The 20,678-nt window shown below is 35.0% G+C and overlaps 1 protein-coding gene across 1 annotated transcript in view; it reads right to left on the bottom strand.

The window, feature by feature from the left end:
* The window catches only part of LOC144974963 (ubiquitin carboxyl-terminal hydrolase 15-like), a 48,660-nt gene that overhangs the window by 13,952 nt on the left and 14,030 nt on the right, over positions 1 to 20,678 (bottom strand). The window contains 12 exon segments of the mRNA XM_078918528.1: positions 3,173 to 3,367; positions 5,010 to 5,146; positions 5,624 to 5,675; positions 5,678 to 5,754; positions 9,366 to 9,532; positions 10,130 to 10,213; positions 12,597 to 12,821; positions 13,420 to 13,578; positions 14,428 to 14,601; positions 15,510 to 15,750; positions 18,927 to 18,974; positions 20,075 to 20,130. Coding sequence (XP_078774654.1) covers positions 3,173 to 3,367; positions 5,010 to 5,146; positions 5,624 to 5,675; positions 5,678 to 5,754; positions 9,366 to 9,532; positions 10,130 to 10,213; positions 12,597 to 12,821; positions 13,420 to 13,578; positions 14,428 to 14,601; positions 15,510 to 15,750; positions 18,927 to 18,974; positions 20,075 to 20,130 — 1,615 coding nt within the window.

Below are 20,678 nucleotides of genomic sequence, written 5' to 3'. Positions count from 1 at the left end.
TGATGATATGGTGGTGGTGGTTGTAGTAGTAGTGGTAGTGATGATGATATGGTGGTGGTGGTTGAAGTAGTAGTTGTAGTGATGATGGTGATGTGGTGGTGGTTGTAGTATTAGTGGTAGTTGCAGTGATTATGATGTGTTGGTGGTGGTTGAAGTAGTAGTGGTAGTGATGATGTGGTGGTGGTGGTTGTTGTTGTAGTGGTAGTGATGGTGATTGAAGTAGTAGTGGTAGTGATGATGATGTGGTGGTGGTGGTTGTAGTAGTAGTGGTGGTAGTGATGATGATGTGGTGATGAAGATGAGGTATGTGGTGATGAAGATGAGGTAGTGGTTGTAGTAGTGGTGGTAGTGATGATATGGTGGTGATGGTGGTTTTAGTACAAATGGTAGTGATGATGATGTGGTGGTGGTTGTGGTAGTGATGATAATGTGGTGAAGATGATGGTTGTAGTAGTGGTGGTAGTGATGACGATGTGGTGGTGGTTGTAGTAGTATTAGTGGTAGTGATGATGACGTGGTGGGGTGGTTGTAGTAGTAGTGGTAGTGATGATGTGGTGGTGGTTGTAGTAGTGGTAGTGATGATGTGGTGGGGGTGGTTGTAGTAATAGTGGTAGTGATGATGTGGTGGTGGTTGTAGTAGTAGTGGTAGTGATGACGTGGTGGGGGGGGTTGTAGTAGTAGTGGTAATGATGAGGTGGTGGAGGTGGTTGTAGTAGTAGTGGTACTGATGATGTGGTGGAGGTTGTAGTTGTAGTGGTAGTGATAACGATATGGTGGTGGTGGTGGTTGTAGTAGTAGTAGTGGTAATGATGATGTGGTGGTGGTGGTTGTAGTAGTAGTTGTGGTCCTGATGATGATGTGGTGGTGGTGGTGGTTGTAGTAATAGTGATAGTGATGATGATGTGGTGGTGGTTGCAGTAGTAGTGGTAGTTGCAGTGATGATGATGTGGTGGTGGTGGTGGTTTCAGTCGTAGTGGTAATGATGATGTGGTGGTGGTGGTTGTAGTTGTAGTGATGATGTGGTGGTGGTGGTGGTTGTAGTAGTAGTGGTAATGATGATGTGGTGGTGGTGGTTGTAGTAGTAGTGGTAGTGATGATGAGGTGGTGGTGGTGGTTGTAGTGATGATGTGGTGGTGGTGGTGGTTGTAGTAGTGGCGGTAGTGATCATGATGTGTTGGTGGTGGTTGTAGTAGTAGTGGAAGTGATGATGATGTGGTTGTGGTGGCTGTAATAGTGATGGTAGTGGTAGTGATGATGATGTGGTGGTGGTGGTTGTAATAATGATGATGATGTGGTGGTGTAGGTTGTAGTAGTAGTTGTGGTACTGATGATGATGTGGTGGTGGTGGTGGTGGTTGCAGTGGTAGTGATGATGGTTGTAATTCTAGTGGCAGTGATGATGTGGTGGTTGGAGGGGGGGGGGATGTGTCCTTGGAACAATTTGACCTCGCCGGAATTTGACGGAAGTTGCCCGGAGCCCGGAATTTTTTGCTCCAGACCGGAGTTTTTTCCGGTGAAACCGGAGTTTTGGCATCTCTGAGTACCCCTAGTGACATGCTAAGACAGGACAGTAAAATTTAACAATTTCTTTTTCGAAAATGATTCAATGTTTTACATCCTATTGGCGCATCATTTGAGACTCACACTTGCCAGTTTACCAATTACCAAATGGGATAATAAATAAGAAGCTGAAACTCAATTGGACCTAAATATCAGGCAAATTATTCCTGCAACTAGCTTGCAAGAACTATACCATTGTTTCTCCCTTCATCCCTCGAGTTTGAAGCCATTAAGGACACCAAGTGACAGTGGAACAAATGGTAAAAACTAGCATGTTTATAAAAGTCTCGCCTAGAACAATGGAGAGACAGTATCCCTAATGAGTGTAAGGTGATTCACTGGATAAAGTGTAAATATAGTGTAAAGCAAATCTAAAGGAAAGCACCTTCATTATAGTTGTATGGCAAATATCTTGTATGTAGCTAAATAGATTTTTCACTTCAATCACCAACAGACTTTTATCAGATCGTGTGCAATCAACCAGTTTAAGACAAATTGAAAGACTTTTAATTGCAATATTTTGAAAGAGGACTTTTTTCTTTCTTGACAAAAATTATTTAGAATTGTAGAAAAGTCTTTCAATTGTCTAAAGTAGCCTGAAAAAACCTGGTGTTGACTCAAGTCCAAACATCAATTTCTCTGGTCTTGCTTTACATTCAACATCTCCCTATTTACAAAACAATAATGCCTGTCAATCATGACTGCCTACAATTTTGTTTTGTTTTTGTCTGTGTGTGTGGGTTTGATTTTTTTTGGATTTTTTTTAGATGGGGGGGGGGGGGGGGGGGGGGGTTAAGAGGTTGTTTTTTTTTTTTTTTGTACGTGTGCAAATTAACCATATTCTGATTCTGGTGCAGGAAGGCTAACTTTCAGTGACACAAAGAAATATCTTACCTATATGAAATTATATGAAATGAACTTTTAAAGACTTGTTTACCATCAAAATACAAGCTACAGAAATATTTTAAAAAGCTATCGATTACGAGAATAGTATTGGGTTGAAGCCATTGAAAAATTTTCTAAATTTCACACTCCATTGGAGAAAAATACATTAAAAAAAAAAAACAACATTAGAGCAATCATAAACAATGGGATTTGACAGTTACAAATGGTGTGAATCCTTTTCCAAGACACCCACTATTCATGAAAATAACTTAACTCAATCATAAAGAATGAAGCTGTAAAGTAAAGTGACATTGAAGGTATTTATTTTTCATAACAGCATGAACTTCTCATGACATGATGTGATCTTCATCAAAAATTGTCTTCAAACAATCCATTTATAATGGCTTTTTTTTAACCTCCTCTTGTGCTCATTATAGAAGTGTAATGTGATAGTGGTGATGTTGCTCCTATAGTCAACAATGAGAATGCAACCAGTCTTGGGTTACTATTTTAAGAGAATCTGATGTCAACACTATTGATGATTGTGATCCAGGTAAATGAAACTAAACAATTCTCATCTTCAATCCACATTTCAAACGAGGCCTATGGAGTCCAAATATTAAAGAATAAAGATGATTTTATTAATTTTATTTGTTAACAAAGCAACAGCAATAAAAATTCTCAGTAAAGAAAGAAGTCAAAAATGTGTGGATGAATGCAAATCTTACTGGTGATTTTAAGGGGCTGCCCATCATCAGCCAGTATGGTGCCTGTCTCATCCCGCCCAAAGTTATTGGCTGCTCTGAGGGAAAATATTCTTTTCTTCCTAGCAGAAGAACCAGGACTGGCAGCACCTTCCATTTTGTTGTTTGAAGTGTTTGCATTACCAGATGAATCAGATGTAAGTTCCATATGGTGATCGGCTGGAGAAATTTTAGTGAGAAGGAATTAAAGACTTTCTATTGTGAAGGAAAAACAGGAAAGTTATATTTATTGAAAGTGCTATACAAATATCTAGATACATGGCACAAATGGTATTCTTTCAGTAATCATGAGGTTTAAGATTAAAAAGTCTCTATGTTATGTTTCATAATAATAATAAACAATATTAATAATAATAATAATAATAATAATAATAATAATAATAATAATAATAATAATAATAATAATAATAATAATAATAATACAATCCATTCCGGATAATCGCAAAACCTTGGGACCAGCGAAAATGTTGTGATTAACCGAAGTTACAATTAACAAAAGTTAAGTTTCCAATCCCCTATTGCAACATTTTACACATATATAGTAAATTCAAACTAGTTATTGTAAACATTGTTCTTAGACCACCACAGACTGAGCAATATGATTGAAATAAAAACCATATGGCAGCCCTGTATAGATTTTGTCAAGCAAAAGCAGCTTTGATTCAAGTCTCGACATCTTATTCAGATTTGATTCACTTTCACACTTATGTTCTCAACACTTGTAAGAGTCAAAGAGATTAGCCGTCAAAGAGATAGCCGTGGTGAGAGACAATAAGCTCTCACCAAACTCGGTCACAATGCTCAGTTGACAATCCCAAAACAAAGGATATCGCTCAGTCTCTGTTTAGAACTGTCATTGTCTACCTGTTGTTAATGGCCAAAGATGACATCACAAACCCATACTGCAAAGTCCCGCCCTCTTTTGTCTCTACTGTAGCATTAATTCCCGCTTACTCTCGATTTTAACATGTTACGATTTCTTCCACGATGAAATCATGATATTTTGTTTGATTGATTTATGAATTTGTCACTTTTTGAGGCGAAAATTTGTTGCAATTAACCGAAGTTTGTTGCAATTAACTAGTAAGTTTTATACAGATTTAATTCCGTTTCTTGGGAAATGTTGCGATTATCTGTAGAGGACTGTAATAATAATAATAAATAATAATAATAATAATAATAATAATAATAACAACAACAACAAACATGCTAAAAGCAACACTTAATATGTAGGACGAGACATGATGCCTGCAAGGCGATATTACAATTTTTTCCAATAGAGACAAGGATGTTAACAGACAGGTACTCATTTTACACCTGAATATGGTGAGAGAATGTGAGTAAGGAGCATTTACCAAGGACTAAAAAAAATTTGCTCAGAGCGGATCTCAAACCCTGTACCATATAATTCAAAAGTGAGGGATCATACCACTAGACCAAATAATAACAATTATCATCATCATAATAATTTCAAAGTTGAAGTTGTCTGCAATAGGCATTAAATGGGACTGAGACTGAGCCCCCAAACTTTTCGATCCATCATCAGCCCCCTGCTAGGGTTAGTAAAACTTATCATGATGTATAAAAATGGCATCATGTTTTAGTGTAGGCATTGCATATCGAATAACAAAACAAGTACTAGTACTAATATTAATCACGTCATTAGAATTATCTGAAAAGAACAATATGTCACCTTAACTCCAAGAAACTTATTTTTTTTAAAAGATTATTTTAAATTCATAATGATAAATTGTGTTATCTTGCTAAATTAGTGACAATCATAAAAAATAATGAACCATACAGTTTTCATTTTCCACATTTTTATTTTCATCTTGCTCATCGGAGTTGGTGTCACTGTACTGTGCAGCATCTTTGATATCCTCATCCAATACTTCCTCCTGCCAATCATCCAAATTTGATGGAACATTAACATAACGCCTGTAAAAAAAAAATAAAGATTCCTCATCTTGCTTTGCTTTCAGTTATAACAACAAACAAAAAACAAATTTGAATAATTTGACATCAAATGAGAAGTCAACTTACCTGCTACAGAGTTGTTGTTGTGAAGCCTTTATATTTAATGCTCCTGTTTCATCATCTAATCAACGTGGCACAAAATAAATGAATCAAAATGTATCAACGAATTCCCTTTTAAATGATTATTAAATTATTTTCATTTCTCCTTGTCACAATTATCTTAAAATGTTTGCCATAACAAACATGTCAAGACATCACAGTGATCAAGATGGAGCTTGAGCAAGACAGAACAATTCATGTACAATTTACTTAACAACACCCCCCCCCCCCCCCACCCCCCAAAGAAAATATAAAGAAAACAAAGAAACAAAGCATTTGAAAATTTTAAATCACAAAAAAAAAAAAATAAATAAATAAAATAATATATAAACAACTCACGTCATTCTTTTCAGTAGCAAGTGGTAAAGCATGTCATATGTACAACCTCTCTTGGGATAGCAAGGAGCATTGGATGTCCAAACAAAGGCTGACTTGATACAGAATTCTGGTCAAGGTGACGAACACTGTACCTATGGTGAACAAAAAGAATGACTGATTTATAATGTAAAATTAAGAAAAGTTGATTCATTAGAAGTCAATTATACGTTAATAAGTCTATTATACCCTGGGTCAAAGCATTCATTTAAAAAAAATAACATTTAAAGTAAAAACAGCATTAATTTTTTTTGAGAATATCAGTACTTGTGATACTTATATCTTATATCTTTTTCATTCTGCTTTTCGTGATTCCATGTGAACTTCGAACAAGATGTGGTGTGTTACTGTTGTGGTGATTTCGTAGTCGAATGAATGAACTTGTGTGACTACCAAAAAAACTATTGTAAAGCACCTCTGAGCACTATTTGTGGATACTGGCGCTATCAAATAATAATAAAGATAGAAATATAGTTTGTTTTTTTAATGACAAACTTCAGCTCACTATTCTGGTCATTTTAACCTTTTATCGCTTTTTTGGAATCAATTTCATCCGACATAATAGCGGTTAGAGACTGTAGGTGACCAATGATATATGGGAATAGAAGAGACAGCGAAGATTTGTTTGTTTGTTGCTTTAGGTCTCTTCCAACACAATTGAGGTTATATGAGAGACCGCTGAAACAAAAAAACAAGCAATCTAACAAAAATAGTACAAATGTAAATCAAAGTCATAACCTAAAGATATCATAAGCTAAATTATAAATAACCAAGAACAAACAGGCAGAAGATTTACAGAAAAAAAATATCCCCTGTCAAAAATACAATCACAAACCAAAGAAGCAGGATAGGCTAGTAAAGAGAAGAAGAAACGACATCACTATCCGATCGTACACCCATGCGAACATCATAGGTATATGATTCAAGGGTGATACTCCCATCCAACCACCCGCAGAGACAGCGAAGAATCCACTGGCCCAGAAGCAAGGAATTCCAGATAAGACTTAATTTTGAGAGACAAATATTTACATATTTGATTACGTTTTGATAATTTTTCAATTGTTAAAAAAAAGGCTTAAGTTTATCCTTCCCGTCTGGATATATCCCCAAAAATATCTTTAGCATAATTAATGAACACACTATTTAATCTGGAAACTTGGTCAAAGGAGGAGGCAAGAATCGTAAATCCATTTTTGAATGACTAAGGAATAAATCCGTGGAAAATTCACAATGAGCTTGAACGTGTTTATGGGCAGGGGAGAGCTCAGTTATTCACAGTCTTTCATTGGTGTCAATGATCTGATCACCCATTTGCAACAAAGTAGCAATCTTGCACTACTCCTCTTAGATTGAGTGCGGAATTCAATACGGTCGACCACAAGATACTCTCTGACCGAATGGAGGATTCTTTTGGAGTCACCGGCACAGCACTCAAGTGGTTTTATACCTACTTGAAAAACTGAACGCAATGAGTGTGCATAAATGGAACATCTTCGACAACCATCACATTTGATTTTGGCGTGCCGCAGGGGTCAGTTTTGGGTCCATTTCTGTTCACTGTCTACACCACACCTCTTACTAGCATCATTCAGTCCTACAGCATCAGTCACCATCTTTACGCCGATGATACACAGATATATTTCCCAATTTCTTCTTCCAACTTAATTTCAAACAAGACAAACATCTTTAACTGCGTCTCTCACATCAAACTCTGGATGACCCAAAACAATCTAAAATTCAATGACGATAAAACTGAATTTATCATATTTAGAAAACAAGGAAAGACCATTGTAACGGAAGAGATTTTGATTTGTGACTGTCATTTCCAGATCTTCAATTGTAAAAAATCTTGGTTTTTATTTTGATGAATTTCTGAATATGCAATATCATATAGCAAAACTCTGTCAAAATCTACATTTTACTTTTAGGTCTAATAGTCATATCCGCAATCTTTTAGATGAAGAAATTTGCAAGGTGCTCATTAATTCACTTTTTGCTAGCAGGCTAGACTATTGCTTGTTTGTTTTTAAGGGTTTTACACAACACATCTAGGTTATATCAGCGCCAGTAAAAAGGAAGAAAATGGGATAGTAAAAAGTTCTAGAATTACAATTAAAGCACCCAAGAAAAGGTAAGACAAAGGGGAACTGGGAACAAATAGGGATCAGATGTAAATTCCAAGAGCATACCACCAATATACTTAGTTTGAGATCACCTATAAGTCTGATACGGACACAAGCACAAAATCCAACAAAGAGGAATACACTCAAATACTTACATTATACATTTAAAATAACAAATACAATTATACATAACAGAGAGATGATTTACAAGGAAAAAAATATCATCTCCCAAAACAATAACTATGCATTTGACTTTTTCCCTCCCAGCCAGGACTCCGACTAGGGCCAGGAAAAAAACAAGTAATCTCATTCCAAGACAAAGATAGAAAGCATGTAGGAAAACAGATATAAGGGGATAGAAGACACAGTATGTACCTCCCTGCCCGCTATGGGAGGTCAGGATCCCCACCCAGCAGGCTAGACTACTGCAACTCCCTTCTCTATGGGCTTCCAAAGAGCTTGGTTGCAAGACTGCAGTTGTTACAAAACAAGGCAGCACAAATTGTCACCCAGTCAAAAAAGAATGAGCATATAACTCCCGTTTTGGAAAACCTTATTGGCTGCCTGTGGAAATGTGTTTGTTTTTTTAAAACGTTTTTAAGGGTTTTACGGCGCTTGCAACACATTAAGGTCATATCAGCACCAGTAAAAATGAGGAAAATGGGTTAGTAAAAAGTTATAGAATTACAATTAGAGACCCAAGAAAAGGTAAGGCAAAGGGGAATTGGTTTAAATAATAAACAGGGGTAGATTCCAAGAGCACACTATCAAAGTACTTAGTTTGAGATCACTAAATGTCTCACCCATACACAAGCACAGGTCCCCAAAAAGAGGAATACACTTGAATGTTTTACAAATCATATATAATGTAAAGAAAACATAATACAGTGCATAACAGAGAGACAATTTACAAGGAAAAAAATATCATCTCCCAAAACTAACTATACATCTGACAGATATAGGGGGATAGAAGACGCAGTAAGTACCTCCCTGTCCACTTTGGGAGGCGCCTGTGGAGAGGAGAGTTGATTATAAACTAGCATGCCTTGCCTTTAAATTAAATGTCTTCACAACACTATTCCAGATTACTTAAAATCACTTCTTACAGTCCATATTCTAAGTCGCTCCCTCGGGTTTTCTAACTCTTATTTGAAAGAAAAATCTCTAAAACTAAATTCTCTGAACGATCTTTTGCCCTTTCTGCTCCAGCTGTATGGAACTCATCAACTATTTATACAAGGAACTGTCAGACCTTTGATACCTGTAAAAAATCCCTCAAGTCTGATTTATTTAGATCTACCTATCAATTGAATCATTGATACATATATGTGTGTGTGTGTGTGTGTGTGTGTGTGTGTGTGTGTGTGTGCGCGCGCGCATGTGTGTAATATGTCTATGTTTATGTATGCAACTTTGGCTATGTATGGGTATATGTGTATACATTTGTATGTATACTTATATATTATATAAATGTGTGTACATGTATATATATATATATATATATATATATATATATATATATATATATATATATATATATATATATATATATATATATATAGATATTGGATTTTGGAACTTACTTTTTATCCCTGAGGTAAACAGGCACTATCATATCATCAGAATCATCAAGGTTATTGTGTGGAATCTCATATACAAAAATGTCATCTCTGTCTAAGATGTGATTCACGCCCTCCTCTAGATTAAACATTTTGTGGAATCTATGATTGTAAACATCGGTCACTATCATCTGTACAATGGGAGAAAAGAGAAACAATATTGAACATTAATATTTACTTAAAAGCCAAACTAAAAAAAAAAAAAAGCACAATAAAAATAATAAAAAATAATAAAAGAAAAAACATTTCCCATCATATAAATAAATTTAAGCTGAATGATAATCTCCAAACCACACTGTGAAATGGATGCAGCAGCAACGTCAATATAATTTTTTCTCCGCAAACTAAAATTTTGTGACTACTCAAACATAATGAAAATGAATGGAATATTTTCTTTTTTTTAAAATCTAAATTCTAGACTGGTTTCCCTGTTGTAAACCGATATTAAGGTAAAACAGTGACTTCATTTTTAATTTAATTCCATAATAAGACAAAACTACACTGAGACAAATCTAAATACAGACCAGGATGGAGAACCACCATCATAAAAACATTTAAATATATTTAAATATATATTTATATTATAATTTGATTAATAATAACAAGCACTAGGGAAATGTTACCTAATATCATTTTCTTTACATATGACATAAGGCTCATTCTTGTCACCAAAAGCTTCAAATAAATATTCACAAAATATAACCAAAGTGACAAAAAACAGGTTTTACCTTATCTGAGGGTACATCCACTAGGGCTGACAGGGCCTTACACAAATCTCCTATACTTCCAGTCTTTGGTACAACCAGGCGGATCTAATGTAGAAAAAATAATTAGCATTCAAATTCAGAATTTTTCTGTGGAAATATTTTTGTTTAAATCCCTACATCAATAGAACCTTTGTGAACCTGCATTCCAAGGTCATAATTCAGGGTTTAATTTTTGATTGTTAAAGAAAAATATAATGTGGTCTTGCACACTTTTTCCTGTTTTAATAATCTAATTTCTAATAATTTGATAGTTAACATTTCTTTTTACTTCTAAAAATTTCACTTAAACTTCTTCCGCAATGTTCTGACAAACAATAGTAAAAAACAAAGAAATAGCGATATTGGGAATTGTGTGTCGGGATCTGTTATAAAGAAATATAGCAAATTTGGTTAAATCGTTTGTTAAGACATACAATGATTGTTGAATCCAGGCACTGTTGCTAGGACATTACCCAAACGAGTCTGGAGCTAACCGACTCCTCACAGGTTGCGAGATTATCTGAACTCCTCGACCACCCAATCACCCAATTGGAACCATCGCTATAAAATATATATCTGTGCCGTAGCGTTCTTATTCGTGGATGACAGGAGAAGACAGGCGAAGGATGAATGATAAGTACAGTTGTGTTGTCCCATAGAGAAATAATAATATTGAACAGAAGTCAAATTTATTTAAATTTGACTTCTGTTAAATATTATTATTTCTCTATTACCACAGTCGTTACGTGAGGCATGACCCACGATCTTCTCCCCTTCTCTACCCCTAGGCCGGTGTCATATTTTCAACTCTGAGAGCTACCTCACACCAGGCTGACCACCTGACACCCGATACCCTTGCTCCAGGGGAAAAAGTAATTGACCATGACACGATAGGTATGCAGGCCGGGCATTAGAGTGGCATGCGCGTTTTATTTTACCCAAAACCATCACTATTCATTTCATTTTCATTATTCATGTAATCGCCACTTTCAGATTTTCAGTTTCTGTGCAATTTTCTTGGTTTTCAACTCGGGAAATAATATTACTTGAAATATAACTGATCATCGCTCTTGGAATGCAATCAAATTTGAAGTGAGTTGTATGATTAATTTGATAAATAACACTAATTTGGATCCATAAAGTTTTATTTTATTTTAATATACGACATTGTATTGTACGGACTGTACGACAATGTGTATTTAATACTAGGAGGAATTGAAAGCAAAACTTGAGGAGCAGGCACTTGCGCGAGATACAGATTTGGAGTGGCGTATAAGTTACAGTCGTAGACAAACTAGGCTGCAAGAAAAAATCATCCCCATAAACCAGCTTTCATCGACTGGGACTAATAATAAACTATACTTATGCAATGGTTCAAGTGACCACAAAACAATTTGTGCACTACTACTACTACTACTACTACTGCTGCTACTGCTACTACCACCACCACTTCTACTACTACTACTACTATTATTACTACTACTACTACTACTACCACCACCACCATCACCACCACAACCACCACAGTAATGGGACATAACTATGTCAAGAGCAATTTTTTGATTAACTATGAATGTCCCAAGAGAAAATGAGGGTAAATTATAATTGTAATAGTTTTAAGAGTAAGATACAACAAAAACAAAAAAAATCAGATATCTACGGATTCATTGTCCTGTAATCGACACATATATTGAAATGTGTTAACAATGATCTGTTTAAAAAATGATTTACATTTGTCTCGTCCTATCTATCCTTCCATCATTCATTGACTAAAGAGACTTGTCATGTCATAACCAGACATCATTACTAACAGTTTCCACCTTGCATGCTTTCAGTGGCATGTTTTAATTTAACGGGAATGCCCAACCGTTGATTGCATACAATTACTATAATATGCATGTCCATGTACAGCAAGCACATTGTTCGTTTTCTCACCAAAACTGGGTGAGTCATCACATGGCACATCAGGCATCACTTAACCGCAGTAGGGCAGCAGGCACGCCAGGGTTTTTAAAGCCTACAACGGATTTCCTCTATCTACTATCACTCTACTAGTCCTACTCTATCCTTTCTTTATGTTGATGATTTTGGTTATATATTTGCTCTACCATATTCTTGGTTACAAGTTGAAACATCACAATGATACTAAACGTAGTAAATGTGTGTTGGACAACTGACGCAAGAGGAGCCAACATGAGCGTGGTGAATTCGAGTGTGAGGCAGTCACAGACGATAACTTTGAAGAGAGGAATCCACATGAAAATCGCACTTGTGGAGTTGAAAAAGTAAAAGAGGGCAAGAAGCGATTTTGTGTTTCCATTTTGTTTGATTTTTTTAGTTTTGTTTTTTGGACAGGAGAAAATTTCTTAATACGTATTTTGTTTACGGTGTTCCCTGTTCAATTGTCTGAGAATTTACAGGTTTGTATTAAGTATGACAAAATTCTTACATGCATTGGCTTTTTCTCTGGTGATAAAGGGACCCAGAACACCTCCATTTGTCGTTCTTTTTTAATGGGCAGGGGTAAAGACAAGTAACAGAATGGGTCAAAAGTAACAGATATCTTTTGACAATCTGGACATTGAACTGTAGATTTGAGGAGACCATGGAAAATGTCTACTATGATGGAATCATTCCTTTTCTTGTAATTATCCCAAGCCTCTTTGGCCACAACCTGTCAGGGAAATGACAAAATCAAAAATCAAAATAAAATCACAGTGGTTTCCCTCTTCCACCCCCCCCCCCCCCCCCCCCCCCCAAAGTGCTTAGTAGTCAGGAAGCATGAATGATACAAGGGGATATGAGGAGAATAAATATATGGGCAAAACTATCTGTGACACATTTAAAACCTTAGAATTCAAAATAAATTTGACCTTAAAGTAGTAATAACTAATACTTTACATATACATTAAGTACAGAAACTATGACATATAATCAGTACACATTTTCTTTGTAATTATTGTTGCAAAATAGCATTTTTCTTTCCTACAATTATCTCAAACATTCCGCTCAAAAAGTATGTAGTTGACATAGCTTTAAGTGAATGTATATTCAAAATGTAGTAATACAATTTTTCCCTTTTTTGAAATGAAAACTGTTTTAAAACAGTAACCACAAGACCCAGAGCCAGGGTTTATTCCAGACTCAGTAACACACTATCAGTAGTAACAGTAATTTAATTCACTACCTTTTGAATAATACATTTAAAAAATAACTGCTAATGATATGACTTTTTTTTTAATAGCTACTTTAAAATTAATCAAAAAACGTACATGATCTGGCCTCCCTCCTGAGTCTTTTAATTCAATGTAAGGTTTTTGTCTGATTCTGTTTAAATCTTCATGTAAGCCATCAAGTAGAAATGCCATTAATTCTTGGGAATCTTGTTGTTGATAGCCTGAAAACTGTGGGGCAAAATGGCCAACTGCAATCTGAAAAGTTAAGAAAAAAAAAAGTCATTTGCACCATTTTCCTTAGAATATTGAATCAGATTATCAACTTCCAGGGTAATAAAAACAAAACACTTTCATTTTCAAAAAAGAGATAGTCATACACATCATTTGGCACTTAACATAACAGATTAATGGTATTCATAAGATCTTTTCTTTTTACATTCCTCAAACACAAATTAATCACAGAAGTATCTGTATACTTAAATATCCCATTTAATCAAAGCCTCAGAGCAATAGATATTTAACATTCCTCTCTTGACAAAATATTCTTGCTGGTTGAAGTATGCAAAACAGTTCCTTCAGAAGAAACTAAGCATTTTATTTATTTTTTTGCAGGATGGATTGGAACGGATGGACAGCTCAATAGTAATGAGGAAAGCTGAGAACAGATCTGGATGGAGGGCCCTTATGGTAAAATCCTATCTCATGTCACCTCTATGACCACCTCGGTCAAGAGAATGAGGTGAGGTGATAATTGCAAAAAAATTATGTGGTGCTCCTTTTATTCTTTGTAAAAAAATGAGCAGTTCAAGAATTATTTTTTCTCCAACACGCATCCCTTTTTTATATAAAATATATTGTGATGCATAATGATATTCTGATCATAATAACATTTATTGTCAAATTGTTAAATTTGAGAACCAAATAATGTAACAAAGAATACATTTTGATAAGAAATAATGTTTTAACCCGTCCCCATTGCACTTTCTCAAGGTCATGAAGTAGCAATGGTAACTTGTTTGAAATTTCAAAAACAGAAGTTCAAGAATCTTACATTGGCATGAATTACTCCTGAAGAGTAACTTAAATACACTGAGACCAACTCACCTTGAAATTTCTAGGCACTGTATAAGACCTTGTTCCAGACCAGATATCCCTGATTAGTTCATTGTAAGAGATTGCGATTTCACCCCTCATTCCCAACGGATTATCTTTGTTAAGTTCCTCTTCCCATTGATTACTCAACATGTACTCTGTTAAACGGTTGACATTACTCATACACTGTAAAATACACATAAAATATGAAACCTATATAAACCCCTTTTTCAGAGAAAGTTGGGGACGGGGGAACTTAATGGGAAATTGATTGAAAATCAAGGAAGGATTTTTAAAATGTAAAGAATTTCAAAACATCTGATAGCAGTAAAGCGGTCTTTTTGGATGTTGAATTACACTTGTAAGATATATTTTTGTTGTAAACATTGAGACACACGTCCATTAACCAACTTTTTAACCAGATAGACTCTATTCCGAGACTATTTGATTAGGATTAAGGTGAAATATGGTGGCTTATGAGAGGAAAAAGTGGAATATAAGGGGATAAGGGGATTTCTTTTTTAATAATAAAAATTCTGTTTCAAAAGTGTTGCAGATTACTAAGCAATATGGCTTATTACAAGGTGAGTTCACAGGTGGTTATCACTGTATTTGGTAAATATGATTTTTTTTTTTTTCAAATTGAAGGAAAAGCATTGAGAAAGTTCAAATCACATAACTCTCTATGTTGCAGTGAATGACATTGTCAGTCGGTTGGTGAAAAGGTTTGAACTGAGATATTACCAAGTTTAGATCAAAAATGAGTTCTTGTCATAATTGATTAAAGCAATCCTTTTTGTACATCTTCGGGAAATATCAAAGCTTAATTTCACTTCTAAATATTTGTTACAGATAGTCAAGTTGAAAAAGTATGAAATTTGAGAAAAGTTGCTGGATAACTTTCCCATACATCTGAAAATAACCATGAAAAATCACCCGATTTACATCAAATAAAGATTAAAATGCTCTGGTGAGCACATTCTTTCAGAAAATGCAAAACAATGCAAATCCAAAATGTTCACCTTCCGACTGGTTATGCCATGCACTGACACATATTATACAAATGAAATTAATGAAATTGTCAAAGCTCTGACCTGCAGTGCAGAATTCATAAAACAAGTATTCCCCAGATTGGCTAGACCACATAAACCTGGTTTATTTCCCGCTTGTGGATTCCTGTCATATCCATTGCTGGCATAGTAACTGCTAACACTGTCACTATAGGCTGGCTTGTTGGTGTTGCTGCCACAGCTGCTTTGGCTGCTGCTGAGTGAATCAAAGGCAGAGGAGGCAGAGGATGATGAGGCACTGGCACCGCTGCTCAAACCCACTGTCCTATGAACAGAATAGAGGGAATATAGAATTATTTTCTAATACAATATTGGACAGGTCCAAACTGATATGGAGGTCCCAATTGCAATTCTTGTTGAACTTTTGTTTTGTGCTTTACTTTTTCCTTTTCACTAAGGTCTATGACTTTAAAATATGCTGTCTTAACCTGAAAGTGAGATGAAGCAGTTGAAAGCAGAGCTGCCAAACTTTTTTTTTTTTTTCTAGCAAACCCTTTTCCCATTTAAAGTCTGAAAATGTGGACTGATCTTCTTCTAACAAACAAGAAATTGGAAATTATTCAAGTATCAATACTCTTCAACAGTCGTAACGTCACTTCCTTCCTAACGACGCATGGTAACTTAGTAACTCTGGCTCTAAACTATCGGAACAATGGCGGATGCCGTATGAAATATTTCTCCGGTGAGCATAAAAGCGTATCCAGAGGGGAAAAAACCCATAAATTTGATCATGTTTTGACTTTTACACATTCTGATCAAAAGGCATATAAAAGTTCTAGCCAGCATGAAGAATAAAAAGTAATGATTTTCTTTGTTTAGAACCAAGATGGCCCCCGTTGCCGGGCGGCGTGACATCAGACTACTGAATCCAATTGTGATCATTTTAATAAGACATGGAATGCAAAAACTTTATTAATATATCCTGCAAAGAGTTGCCTCAAACAACAATTAAAGATGTGTAAACTTCATTAAATTATCAAGGAATATAAACAGATTTTTAAAATCTTGGCAAGAATTTTAAAGACCCCAATAAACAGGATAATCCAAAGGGAAATAAAGATTTGACAACTCTGCTTGACAATGGTTCCGATTTTTTCCTTCAGAAGATTGCTATCAATTTTTTTCCCATTATGCGGCCTCAAGTCAACACTAGCAATTGACATTATCAAAGTTGAATTAATTTGGTTTCAATCTTGAAAGAAAAGGAAAGTACAGTCCACTCCGGATAATCGCAACACCTTGGGATCAGCGAAAATTTTGCGATTAACCGAAGTTGAGTTTCCTGTCCACTATTGCAACATTTTACACAAATATGGTAAACTCCAACCAGTTGTTGTAAACATTGTTCTGAGTCCACCACAGACTAAGCAATTTGATTGGAACAAAAAATATATGACAACCCTGTATAGATTTTGACAAGCAAAAGCAGCTTTGAGGCAAGCCAACATCTTAAGATTGGGTTCACTTTCACATTTTGTTCTCAACATTTGTAGGAGTCCAAGAGATTAGCCGTGATGAGAGACAATAAGCTCTCACCAAACCCGTTGGTCATAATGCACAGTTGTCAATCACAAAACAAAGGATATCATGGCTCAGTCTCTCCTCACAACTGTCATCGTCTACGTATTGTCTAAACCATGTCTAATGGTCACAGATGACTGCACAAACCTGAAATGCAAAGCCCTGCCCTCTTTTGTCTCTAATAGGGGTGGTGACACACTAATGAAGTATCAAATCTCACCCACTCTCGATTCTTCAACGTGTCATGATTTCACATGATGAAATCTAATCATGAGATTTTGTTTGATTGATTCCTTTTGAGGTCAACTATTTGTTGCAATTAACCGAAGTTTCTTGCAATTAACCAGTGACTTTTATATAGAGACCTGTAAATGAGCTCTATAAAAATTGACTGAAACTGAAACTCTTCGTAATTCGTCGTAGCGGTAAAATCCAAAGAATCAAAATGAAAGGTAAACAGCAAGCTCACTTGAGCAAAGCAATGGCAGAAAACTAAATTGTGAGGGAATTAATTAGGCTACTTACCATTGTTCCTTGTAATTAGGTACCCAATCAGTGAAGAAACTTAGAAACGGTCAACCAGTTTGTTTACAACATGAGGTAATCGAGATGTGCTTGTAGCAATCATTTAACTTTCGATTTGAAGGTGTCTACATAACGAACTTCCGATGTTTCGAATTTTTCTTTCTCATACTTTTCCTGTCCTTCAAGTAAATGTGGTCAATTTTGGCTTAGACGAAACAGTGAAATTTATCGCTCGGCGGCTCAGTTAAAATTGGATACGACAGGTTTCGAAAGTGAAAAAATAATTTCACGAAGGCTGTGTGAAAATACACTGGGGTGTGTTCAGACACGGCAATTCTAAAAAGCGTCGCTTAGCCTTGGCAATATATATCCATCATTAATATAAACAGCCCATGAGCTATGCGTGCGGCTGTGGAACATTCCTAGTTAACTTTACAGTCAATCGACTACGACTCATGAATTCTTTCTTTATTCATTTCTTTCTTCCCTTTTTAAAAATATTTGAATTTGATGAATTGACTGATTTCAGTTAATTGACTGAGAATTTACAGGTCTTTATATAGAATTAATTCAGTTTCTTGGGAAATATTGCGATTAACCAAAAGTTGCAATTAACCAAGCTGCGATTATCCGGAGTGGACTGTTCTGGGTTTGTGTGAGCCTTCATCATGCAGATCTTGATAGTACACCACACTACTCATTGTCAACTTTTCAGAGACCAAATTCAAGAAAATGGTGGTGGTGGTGGTGTGATGATGATGGTGGTGGTGATGATGATGATGATGATAGTATTGGTGGCGTAGAATTTTCTGATAAAACGACTACTTTTATGTGATATTTCCAACCCTATTGCTGTGCCAAGAGTGGTTCTGATTTCTTAATTGATTGAGCAATATTCACATGATGAAACAGGTTTGAATCTGCTAAGATTGACTTTTTCTAACCCCCGTGAGTATCCAACAGTGCTGGAATAGCTGGATCAGTCAGATCTGGTAAAAGTACTTTACAATAGCCAAGTGTCAGTGTCCTGTTTTAAGGGAAGCAAGCAGTTGGGAATATTTCTGATTTCATGGGTCTCACTCCTTTAAAACACTACAGATTTACTTTGTGCTGAGAGGTAGGATTATAGGATTATATAACAGATATTGAGAGAATAATTATAAAGTATACCATTATTATATCAAAATTTGTTGGCTTGCTGCTTTTAAAAACATGGTGCCTGCAATACTTTAAGCCATGTTCCATCAAATAATGGAGATACAATTAGCTTGAAAATAGTCTAAAATGTAATCAAAGATTTAAAATTTATATCTTGGCTCCCGTAATATCATGTTGGTGATAGTGATGATGTCAGTCAAATGTAAATAAATCCTAACCCTAAAAATCAATGTTTACCTTGTGGATGTTGATGAATAGCTCGAAGAACTGTAAGATGAACTAAAGCTGAAGCAAACAAGAAAACAACAAACAAAAACAATAATTATCTATATGAAAAAAAAACAACATTTTTTTTGTGAAAATTAAATCAAAACAATAAATTCTATGTATAAAAATTAAGAAACAAAATGGCAGGAACTCAAATTCACCTAAAATAGAAAGAGCAAGTGAAATGATGATAAAAAAAAAAATAATGAAAAGATTGGTAGTAGACAGTGAAGTAAAACAAGTAGAATTGTTTTTCTAAAACCCCATCAGTCTATTTTCTTTTAAGTTTATGAATGTTTGTTTTTGTTTTTAAGGGTTTAGCGGCGCTTGCAACACATTAAGGTCATATCAGCGTCAGTAAAAAGGAAGAAAATGGGATAGTGAAAAGTTCTAGAATTACAATTAAAGCATCCAAGAAAAGGTAAGACAAAGGGGAATTTATTCAAATAGGAAACATGTAGATTCCAAGAGCACACAATCAAAGTACTTAGTTTGAGATCACCTGTCTCATCCAGAATCAAGCACAGGCCTCAACTAAGAGGGATACACTCAAACGTTTACAAATCGTATATAATATGTAAACAAAACAATACAGTGCACAACAGAGAGATGATTTACAAGACAAAAAATATCATCTCCCCAAAAAATTCCCTTATTTTCCTTCTGCTAACAATTCATAAATTCTAACATTACTTATTCACACATTCACAAGAGGAGACATCCACATCTCCCTCACTTGGTGCGATCTCTCACTGACTGACGCTCACAAAAAAAAAAAAAAAACAACACCTTCCATCGCCGAACAGTTCTTGCAGTTTTTCCAGATACTTTTTTTTATTGCCAGAATCAAGAAATAAAAAAAATAAGGAGGTTTCAATTTCATTTGTGATTTTGTTAGAATCTGTGTTTCAAAGTAGCATTTTTAACAGGAAAACACTCATCTACGTTGCAAAAATATTTTTCACCAAAATGATAAATGTCAGGAACTTTTACAGGATCTATGTTTCTAAATTTGCCATGATGTGTGAACTGCGTTTTCAGAATAACTTGTTCCACTGTGACGCTGTCACATTTAATAATTATCATCGTTAACATGATCATAATTAAAGGAAACTTACCTCCTTGCCTGTCGAGGCCATGTGCCGTCATCATTCTTGACTTCAATAACGATAATCTATTAACATAAAAATTATAAACTGAATAAGAACTCTAATCATTATATATATATATATATATATATATATATATATATATATATATATATATATATATATATATATATATATATATATATATATATATATTTATACATACATACATTCTATGGCGATAATACCAACAACAACAAAAAAGGAAAAGCTGCACATTTTTCTATTATCCTTTAAGGAGAGCGAATTGTTGAAACAATATTGTAGAAGTTGAGCATAATTATACCTAAAATACGGCGATAATACCAACAACAACAAAAAAAAAAAAGCTGCATATTTTTCTATCATCCTTTAAGGAAAATTCTTACTTTTGCCTGTTCTTTCAAAAACTGACAAAGCGGACATCATATTTTAGAAGGGATCCTTTCATACATAATTTCAAAGAAATTTGACTCGTGTTTGAATAACTACTTGATTGGCAATAAACGATGGATGGATTTTGTAAGAACATTAGTACAAAAAAGACTCCTAACAAGTAGCATTAAATAGAAATTTAGCTCTATATGAGCTTCTA

Source organism: Berghia stephanieae, chromosome 6, assembly GCF_034508935.2.
Source record: "Berghia stephanieae isolate SIO BIC M18660-M18661 chromosome 6, UCSD_Bste_1.3, whole genome shotgun sequence".
Lineage (NCBI taxonomy): Eukaryota > Metazoa > Mollusca > Gastropoda > Nudibranchia > Aeolidiidae > Berghia > Berghia stephanieae.
This window is presented reverse-complemented; position numbering and strand designations above follow the sequence as displayed.